Genomic DNA, 10,242 nt, shown 5'->3' on the forward strand with positions numbered 1-10,242 from the left:
TGAGATAATATCTCATACTTGTTTTTATTTGTATCTCTCTTAGAGCTAGGGATTTTGAACATTTCTTCATGTGCTTGTTGGCCATCTGAATGTTTTCTTTGGTGAAGTGTCTGTTCATATCCTGTGCCCATTTTTCAATTGGGTTATTTAACTTTCTCTTGTTGTAGTGCTCGAGTAGTTTATAAATTCTAGATTTAAGTGCCTTATCTGACATGTCATTACCAAATCTGCACATCTAAAAACTTCTCCAAAAGAATAAAAAGAGAAGTCACAGATGATATTTTATAGTGACAAAAGAAAGATAAAAACCTTTTGTCCTGTTTTTCCAGTGTTGGACACACTGGATCAAGCAGTTCTTGTATGTGGAAGTATATTTGAATTAGGAAAAAGACCTTGTGCTCTAAAGCATTAAAACAACAACAACAAACCCCTCCATCAAGAAAAAACATCCTAGAACAGCTAAATATTATGTTATCATTACCGAAACTTAAATTTAAGTTACAATTTCTATAACTTAACTATATATGTATAACTCATAGCTGATCTCTGGCAGGGTTTTCTAGGCATACACACACAGGCGCGCACGCGCGCGCGCGCGCACACACACACACACACACATACATACATACATGATCGGACGGTACATGTACATGTTGTACAGTAGAAAGAACCTTTTTACAACACACCTCAGGCACAGTGGAAGCTTTCATTTGTTGTCCTTTCCTCTGTCTCCACAGAACAGCCTCCACAATAACTTTGCCCTCCAGGGCTAAGATACCACTTATTTAAAAATCCCCATTGATTATAAAATGATGCAATCACTATGGAAAGCAATTTGGTACTTCCTTTAAAAAATGGGAATAACAGCAGTAAGAAATACCCAAAAGACTGTTATATTGGGCAAATTTGCTGTCAAGGATCTCTTTAAAGGACTGAATAGCAGAAATATCCTCAATGATCATGCTCTCAGGAAATTTTCCGTATGATCACTTTCCTAAAAAATTCAGCTTCTAAAAATAAGGTGTTTTGAAAAATTATTGCTCCCCACCTTGAAAATACGGCTTATCTGCACTGTTGCACAATTTGATGTGTGGGTCGGGTGAAGAAAATGGAAAGGATCTTTTGTAAGAAACAATGTATTCCAAGTTTAGAAATAAATCAGAATAAAATTTTTAAAAAGAGAAAAAATACTTTATGCACTATATGAGCTGTATGGAATTGAGAGATTAGAAAGTAAAAGAAGAAAATAAAGATGAAAAAATGGGAATAGAAATTTGATCCAATAATCTCATTACTAGGTATATGTTCCAAAGAAATAAGGGCTGCAACATGATCTGGCATGCTAACCCCCATGTTTGTTGTTGTTCTGTGCCATTGAGTCTACTATGACTCATAGTGACCCTGTGAACCAGAGACTGAAACCTTGCCATCCTGTGCAATCCTCACCATCTCTGATAGGCTCATGCCCATTGCTGCAGTTAGTGTATCAGTCCATCTCATTGAGGGTCTCTCTCTCTCTCTTTCTTTTTCTGACCCTCTACCTTTCCCAGCATAATATCTTTTTTCCAAAAGCTGGCCCTTCCTGATAACCTGCCCAAAGAATGTGAGATTAAGTATCACCATCCTTGCCTTTAAGGAGTACTCTACTTGCACTTCCTCCAAAACAGATTTGTTTATTCTTTTTGTAGGCCATGGAAGAGTCAGGACTCTGTGCCACTACCACAGTTCAAAGGCATTGATTCTTCTTCAATCATCCTTATTCATGTTTATTTTAGCATTATTTACAAAAGAAAAGAGTTGGAAACAACCCAAGTGTCCATCAATGGATGAATGGCTAAAGAAACTGATACAATCACATGAACAAACTATCATTCATGCAACATTTAAAAATGATTAGGAACCAAAATCTTGCACAACATGAATGAAGCTAGAATACATTATAATGAATGACATAAATCAGTCACAAAAAGAGAATTTTGAATTAAGGGCACCAATTTAAAATACTAACTCAAGGTTTATACAAGATAGACTCAATTTTTAAAAATTTTTTTAAATTATTTTGTGGGGTGTGTGTGTGTGTGTGTGTGTGTGTGTACTGTCAAATTGGATCTGACTGGTACAGGAGGAGATTGTCCCTCCTTCACCAGCAGAGCATCTGGTGGATTCAAACCACGCACCTCTGAGATTGCAGTGCAGCTTCCTGCCACTAGGACACCACAGCTCCCAAGATAGAATCAATATTAGAGAGTCAAGAAGGATGAGAAGGGAGAGAGAAAAGAAAAAAATTAATAAATAGATAAGCTGAGTGAATGGAAAAGCAATATATAATAAAAGTCTGGTGAGACATTCTAGTTACATAAATCAATATAATTGAAGTTATAAATCAAAATGTATATGATTAATGAATGAGGTCAATATGATTTCTGAACTTTCACTTAAATTTTTGAAAAAAATTCCCATTTTGACCAATAACACCAAGGAAGCACTAACTCCTTACAATAACCAAGCATAAGATCAAAGCTGGGGTAGGGGGATTGTATACCAATGAAATATTTTTTCTTTTACTTTTCAAAGAGAAGAGCAAACTGGGGGAGAGGGGTGGGCAGGGAGAAAAATGCAGTAATGAATGAATGGAAATCCAAAATCTCTGTAAACATTCATTAAAATTAATAAAATTAAAAATAAAAAGATCAAAGTTCATCATCTGCTCAGAAAAAGCCCTGAAGTCAGTAAAAGGTAGGGCAGAAGGATTAATGAAGTAAGATTCACAGTGAGGAAGTGAGAAGAATTTGTTACATTGTGTAATTAGAATATTAATTAATACATTGTAATTAATGTCCTAAAATAAAATATGTGAATGGTTGAACAGAAAACCATTTTCCTTTGTAAACTTTAAGTCACAGTGAAAAATAAAATATCACCATATATATGCCATGGAGTAAACAAGGTCAGTGGTCTAATATCTAAGTACTTACAGCATTTAGTTCCAAATTCAACTTCGCCAAGATTTTCTCCTGAAATGTTTTTCCTTTTTGGTTTCAGATGTGATGAATATGTTACACAGTTGGATGAGATGCAGAGACAATTAGCAGCTGCAGAGGATGAGAAGAAGACTCTGAACACTTTGTTACAAATGGCTATCCAGCAAAAACTCGCCCTGACCCAGAGGCTGGAGGACTTAGAGTTTGACCATGAGCAGTCCCGACGCAGTAAAGGCAAACTTGGAAAGAGCAAGATCGGCAGCCCTAAAGTAAGTGGGGAGGCGTCAGTCACCGTGCCCACCATAGACACTTACCTCCTGCATAGTCAGGGCCCACAGACACCCAACATTCGGGTCTGCAGTGGCACTCAGAGGAAAAGGTATGCATGCAGCGATCTTCATAGTGTGATGCAGTGGCCAGATTTTAGTTAACTGCAAAAAATTAATGTGTTCTTCTTATGGAGGATGGAGGAGGGGAAGGAAAAGGGGCGGGCGGGAGGGGGGGCATGGGAACCGGGTATATGGACCTTGCTAATGGTGGTTTTTCCAGATCAAAACCTTTTGATAAACATGTTTATGTATCACTCATCCCATCCCTTGGTGTTAGCCATAATATAATTTTCAAGTTTCTGTCAACATTCTTGCTGCTCTTTTCATTCATAAATATGCCTTCCCCTTACCTCCAACCTACCAAGTGGTATAAAAACAGTGGCTATTAATAATGAAGCTGAGTTTTTTTGCAAGAGTTACAATTTGAAAGGTCAGTGTACCTCTGATAATAGTGCTGTTTACTAACTTCTCAATAATGGGGCAAGGATCTGAAAATGTTCTCATAGGGGAATCTTTGCTACGTCATGGAAACTGATGACTGCCAGAAAGGGGATATTTATATTTGGGTAAAATGGAGTAGAGTACTTATAACTTCTTTATATAAAATCGGGATTTTTATGCTTTCTCATGTGGTATGTGAATATTGCTCAAAGAAAGCACTTGTTAAGGTTTTTTGTAGCTTAATTTTGTGACCTTTTGCCAGATTCCTGGATGTTCAGTTACTTATCTTATGTTTTCAGTTAATAGTAAAATTTTTCTTTTTAGAGGCTTTCAGTAAAGAATTCAATAATACAAGTATTTTCTATGTGTGGTTTAAATTGACTAATTATAATAAGTCTCTTTTCCAGTATCCAAGACAGTTTCCAGATAGGATGTGGAAACTGAAAATAAAATAGCAAATATCTTGGTTTACATGTATTTGTAAAAATTAAATGGCAGTATGAATAATGTGGTCACTGGTGAGGCATTGAAAGGTAATTAAAGTAAAACTTTTTTGTTTCCTATATGTATTTTTCTTGGATCTCCTGCAAGACAATTTTCACCTTCCCTTTGTGATCAGAGCCGTCCCAGGACATCAGGGGCTTCCTATCTACAGAATTTATTAAGAGTTCCCCCTGATCCCACCTCCACAGAATCATTTCTTCTGAAGGGCCCCCCTTCCATGAGTGAATTCATCCAAGGGCAGCGGCTCAGCAAGGAAAAAAGGTTAACCGTGGCTCCACCAGGTAAACATTTTTTCCTTGGGTGCATGTGATGCAAATGGTTAGTCAAATAGACACGGCTCCCCTTCCTTCCATCCACTTGTTCTTCCCCTTATGCATAGTTGAAATCTGATCACTCTGAATCCCTGCAGTTCAAGGAAAACCCCTTTCGTGTTTAGTGTTTAGCTTCCTCTTTTTTTCTTTGCAGACAGACTGCAATTCTTTAGACATCTCCAAGACTCCTGGTGGCTTAGTCTGCAGCGTGTTGCCTGCTAATCCAAAAACCTGCCACTCTGGCAGTTTAAACCCACCAGTTGCTTCTTGGGAGAAAGATAAGCAGTCTCTCCTCTGGTGCAATTTAGAGCCTCTAAAAACTGCCCAGAGGGGAAGCCCAAACTGACTCAGAGACAATGAGTTTCTGAGTTTCGAGGATGGAAGATGAGAGTTTGGAAGGAATGAGATCGGTGAAGGGAAATTGGCAACAGTCACTATACAGGACACCTACCTGGATCCTATTTGCAATTTGGTAACTAATGGCAAGTCCATTTCAGTCAAATTTTGTCATTTTGTTCATATCATTTTTATCGTAATTTCAGGAAAGGGAGGCATCTCTCTAACAAGCCTTTTCGGCTAATTTCCTTTTGTGGTGACTCAGAATGTCTCCTTAATCAGTATATAGAAAATAAAAGTAAAATCCTTGACATGTTTGCTCCTCAGGAACACTTAAATCTTAATAGAATATCCTTGTAGTTCACAAGCCCTTATTGATTTATGCTTACTATGTATTCGCAATTTTCTTTTTCTTTACTTCACAATTTACTTTAGCTTTTTTTTTTTTATGCTTTTCATTTTCCTATGAAGAGCCTAAGTTGAAAATGTGAATTCTGGCAGATAAAGATCATCCTTTTGAGAAATTTTTACATGTTAACTCCAAGTTAGAAGTAGCAGAGATAACACCCACAAAACAGAATACACTCGTGGGCAGCTTTTATTGAACTATCAGAGAATGGGAAAGTAAAACCAATTTGAATTAGTCATCAATAGTTAAAAAGTTTCACATGATCTGTTCTCAATAGTTAAAAGATTTTACATGATCATCTTTTGTAGGGTTTTTGCCTCTTTTGGATGACTTTATATTTGGCAGTATTGAGTCTCCGTTCTTGCATGTCAGCAAAGCATAAAGCTGTGTAGTAACTGCTCATTTTAGACCAATCAAGCTTGTTTAGGTTCGCCACAATCGCCTAATTCCCTAATATTCAGTTTGCTCTGTTCTTTTCTATTATCTTTTGGCCTCCTACTTTTAGCCTTTTACTTTGCCAACTTTGCTACTCTTTAAAAAATTTACTATCAACCTAATTTACTTCAATTTTTACCGTAATTCCTCTTTGGAAACCTCTGCCTTTGGGGCTCTACTACTTGTGATTCATAGGATCAGCCTAGTGATTTTGATTAAAAGATGTGGTGTGGAAGCTTACAGCACACATTCAACATTCTAAGAATGTTGGAAGAAATTGGTAAATGTACCACCGAGAGTCATAGCCAAAATGTACACCTTTCTCCTTCAAAAAACGTAACCTATTGGGTGTTTCTGTTTCATAACTTCTTTCTTTTGGAAGGTACCCGTAAAGATCCTGCCATCGGCACTGCCATCAAGTCAAGTCTGACTCTTAACAACCCAGCAGAACACAGTAGAACTGCCCCATAGAATTTGCCAGGCTCAAAATCTGTAGCGAATGCTGTCACATCTTTCTCCCCCTGAGTTCAAACCACCATCCTTTGGTTTACAGCCCAGCACTTAATCACCATACCACCAGACCTGCTTCCATCTTGGATAAAACCAACGAAAATCTTCCTTTTAGTGTTTAAACTGGATTTGTAGCACTGCATACTAGAACTTAGAAAATAAACTGTATACTTAATAGATAACCTCTATTGCATTTCTTAAAAGTGACAAAAAAGGTTTAAAATTAGTAATAAATATCAACAAGAGTGACTGTATTCATTTTTGCATGTGATCATTTGATTCTTGTTCACATGTATACATATGTCATTGTCATTACGTTGTGGGAATCATTCATATTATATCATAAGCTTTTCCATGTTGTGACATAGTATTATTTTTTTATTTAAAAGATTGTTGTATTGTGTATTTTATTTCAAATGTTATCTAAATGAATCACAACTGTCCTTTATGTTGCCCGCTGAAATATTTTCCCATTTATTGCTAATTATGAAATGCTATTGTCAGAGAATTCTCATATGTTCAACTCCTCATCTAGTCAGTTTTATCTTAAAATTAACGTCATTGGGTTAAAAATATGAACACGTTTATGTTCTTTTTTGCTCTATTATGATATTGTTATGATATTATAGGGGTTGCTGTTGTTGGGTCCTGTTGAGTCAGAATCAACTCAGAGCTAACTCTTCAGCAGACTTTCAGAGGCAGTAAATCACATGGGAGGAGATTGCCCATTTCTCCTGATGAACAGCTGGTGGCTTCAAACTGCATGCCTTTGGGTTGGCAGTTCAACTCCTTATGACTTGGCCAACAGAGTTTCCTCACAGGGGTATTATCAGTGCAGTTAATCACAAAATGTTCTCCTCCTTTGTATGTATTCTGAATCTTCTACTACTTAATGTCCACTCTTCACATCTTTTTCCTTTAAGACCAGTCAGCTTAAGAGCACCAGTAGATGATCTTAATTGCTTTATTTAGTTTTGGATAACTAGAAAATTTTAACTAGCCTTAGAAATGATTACTATATACAAGACTAGAGTTATAAAGAAAATTGTATTCAGAATTATCACTAACCCAGAAAAATCACTTTAATGGCATTGCTAGTGATAAACTTTGGTTTCTATGACTGACCACTTATTTGAGATTAAACTAATAATAGGAGGAGGAAGAAGGAAAGCTGTTGCTGTAGACATGGGCATTTTTTCAACTATATATCATGGAATCAACAAGGCTATTTCTTAGGTTCTTAACAAATCAATCTAAAACAGCTTCCTAAGCCATCGAGTTAAATGAATTCCTGTAGAAATTGACTGCCCTCTCCACCAAATGTAGTTGCTAAAAACATCCACGTTGTTGGTAATATATGTTACTTTTCTAGGCTGAACTATGTTGGGTAAAACACATTAGACATTACGCTATTTAAATAAATAGCTTTAAACCTATATAAAATGTTTTTACTAAGATGAATAAACAAAACTGTAATTAGCCCAACATTCTGTATTTTTAAAAATATCCTTTAGACAAATGGGAAAGAACAAATTTTTTTTTAGTATTTTCTTAATTCAATGCATTTAATTACTGTAGGTTACTGATTATTATAAAATTTACTGGTGGATAATAAATATATTAATGATTTTTCCCCAGATCAGTTTTCTGTTAATTTATTAGAATGTTTTTGGTACATACTGCTATCCAAAAATATATCTGTAATAGATCTTCTTATAAAATTTCAGTTAGTCTAATAAGCATCTTTGGGGTTGTTTTTATATTGAGATTTATTTAAGTAATTCTATCAATAAAAATAAAATTAATTTGTTTTGGACTTTTTTTGAGCAATAGAGAGAGAGAAACCTCTTGTAAGTTTTTAAAATATAAAACAAATTTGTTTTAACCACATATGAGATATTTTTAAAAAGATTTCAGTTCTGTGAGATGACCAGCAGAAAACACCATCTTCATAAGGGGGCAATTTCGGAGCTTGATTTGCAAAATTGCTGCACCTCACCTGTGGAGGAGAAAGTCTGAGCCTTACCTTTAGCTTTGCTTCTGTCACCTCCGTCCCTGAAACACTGTCTTCCAACATGCCCATCCTTCCATTTTCATTTTTCTGGTCTCAGTTACCAGCTAACGAGACAAGTGCTCATAGCTTTGGTGAATCAGAATGAACTCTGTGGTCATAAAGGTGTTTGCAGTACAGTAGCAGATTATCTCTCTTCGTGAAATCATTATTTGTAGTCAACATTTTATCCTGCTACCTTGACTGCCAAGGACTATAAAATAATTTTAAAAAATCTTGCTGTTTAATCAATGATGACAGCAAAAAAATTTACTCCTTTGAGCTGTGGTGTTGGAGAAGAGCACTTCACATCGATCCCATGGACGGCCAAGAGAATGAACAGATATGACTTGGAGAGGGTGCAGCCAGAGTACTCTTCAGAGGCAAGAATGATGAGCCTTCACCTCACATACTTCGGGCATGTTGCTAGGGGATGCTATTCTTTGGAGAAGGACATGATGCTGGGAAGGGTAGAGGGTAGGCAAAGGAGTGGAAGACCCTCAACCAGGTAGATTGACACAATTACTGCTGCAATGGGCTCTTGTGTGTCAGGAAGTGTGAGGATGGCACAGGATAGACCAAGGTTCAGATCTTTTGCTCACAGCGTTGCTATGAGTTCTATACTCAGTGGCACCTAACAACAACAACAACCACAATGTGTAAAAATAATGCACTTAATATACATGAAAGATGCATTATTCAATACAGAATAAGATATTTCAAACTTAAAAATCGAGTTTAAACTCTCTCCTTGTAGCCAGAGCATTCCACTCTACACCATGTTTTCTTGTGAAGGAGCTACTCTTCTTAGATCTTTTACTTCCATAGAACTATCAATTCTGCCAGCCGTTCTTTTCTGCCCATCTTCCTTTCCACCTCTGACGTGTTACTGGTGTGAGAGAATGATATTGTTTCAAAATCTGACAATTTTTCTGTGATGTTTTAGCTTTTGCTGATTTTCCACAATAGCAGACAGAAATGTATGCAGATACGTAATTCCAGTTAGATGTTGAGTTAGCAATAGACAAACACATTTGTAATGAAATTTGCTTTTACATTTCATTACATATAATCAAGGAGACATTTCTTTATCTGTCATATTGGAATGCCTCCATTTTAAAGAATGTGCTCAAATCACACTTTTTTTGCATTACTTCATTTCTTTCGTTCATTCATCAAAATTTAGACAATTCATTGAGCAGCTCCTTTGTGTCAGAGACTCTTCTTGGCTCTTTGTATGCAATGATATTTTAATTAAACACTACCCCTGCCCTCAAAAAATCCTTCATCAGGTAGAAGATAAGTAGGCAGTTAAATAATGACATCAACAGATGTTCTTAGAATAATGAAAGGAGATCAGGTGCTTAGGAACAGCTCCACAGAAGAGATATGAGTCAACAGGTGGGCATGAACCCAAAGGCAAATGCCAGCTTAGTGAGAATGTATTTTATTCTATGGACATAGAGCTAACAGTTTTTAAGACTATGATCAGATCTTCATTTCATAGCATCACTCTAACAATAGGGTAGGGAATCAATTAGATGTTGGTAACAGTTGAAGAAACTAATGAAAAATGCAGCTGAAGAATGGTGGAGAATCAGAATTGCAGATCATGCTTGTTTATGTGTGTCTGAAGGGAGAGAAGGCTAATTCTGTATGAAATCTTTGCACAGCTGGCCCTCTTACCTTTGCTCCTCATCCTCCTGGGTATTGTGTGTGGAAGGAGCTCTGTTTGAACTTTCTTCCTGAACTAATAATGTCCTTGATGATTATTTTCTAAAGTGTATACATACACATACACACACACACACACACACACATACACATACACATACACATACACACAATTTTCTGTCCATATATGTAATTAGTAGTGTCCTCGATTCTTTCTCTCTCTCCCCCCTCCCTGCCTCCCCATCCCCCTTCTCTCTCTCCC

The 10,242-nt window shown here is 36.6% G+C and overlaps 1 protein-coding gene across 3 annotated transcripts in view; it reads left to right on the top strand.

The window, feature by feature from the left end:
* BICD1 (bicaudal D homolog 1 (Drosophila)) overlaps positions 1-10,242 on the top strand; it is a 312,684-nt gene that overhangs the window by 279,113 nt on the left and 23,329 nt on the right. The window contains exons 7-8 of one of the 3 annotated variants that reach the window (XM_006902178.1): positions 3,043-3,360; positions 4,343-4,536. In XM_006902178.1, coding sequence (XP_006902240.1) covers positions 3,043-3,360; positions 4,343-4,536 — 512 coding nt within the window. Of the gene's footprint in view, positions 1-3,042; positions 3,361-4,342; positions 4,537-10,242 lie in introns of those variants that run through there. The other 2 variants (XM_006902180.1, XM_006902179.1) reach the window with 2 other exon arrangements.

The sequence above is a fragment of the Elephantulus edwardii genome, unplaced genomic scaffold, assembly GCF_000299155.1.
Source record: "Elephantulus edwardii isolate Elephantulus edwardi_28Jun2011 unplaced genomic scaffold, EleEdw1.0 scaffold00377, whole genome shotgun sequence".
NCBI classification, from domain to species: domain Eukaryota; kingdom Metazoa; phylum Chordata; class Mammalia; order Macroscelidea; family Macroscelididae; genus Elephantulus; species Elephantulus edwardii.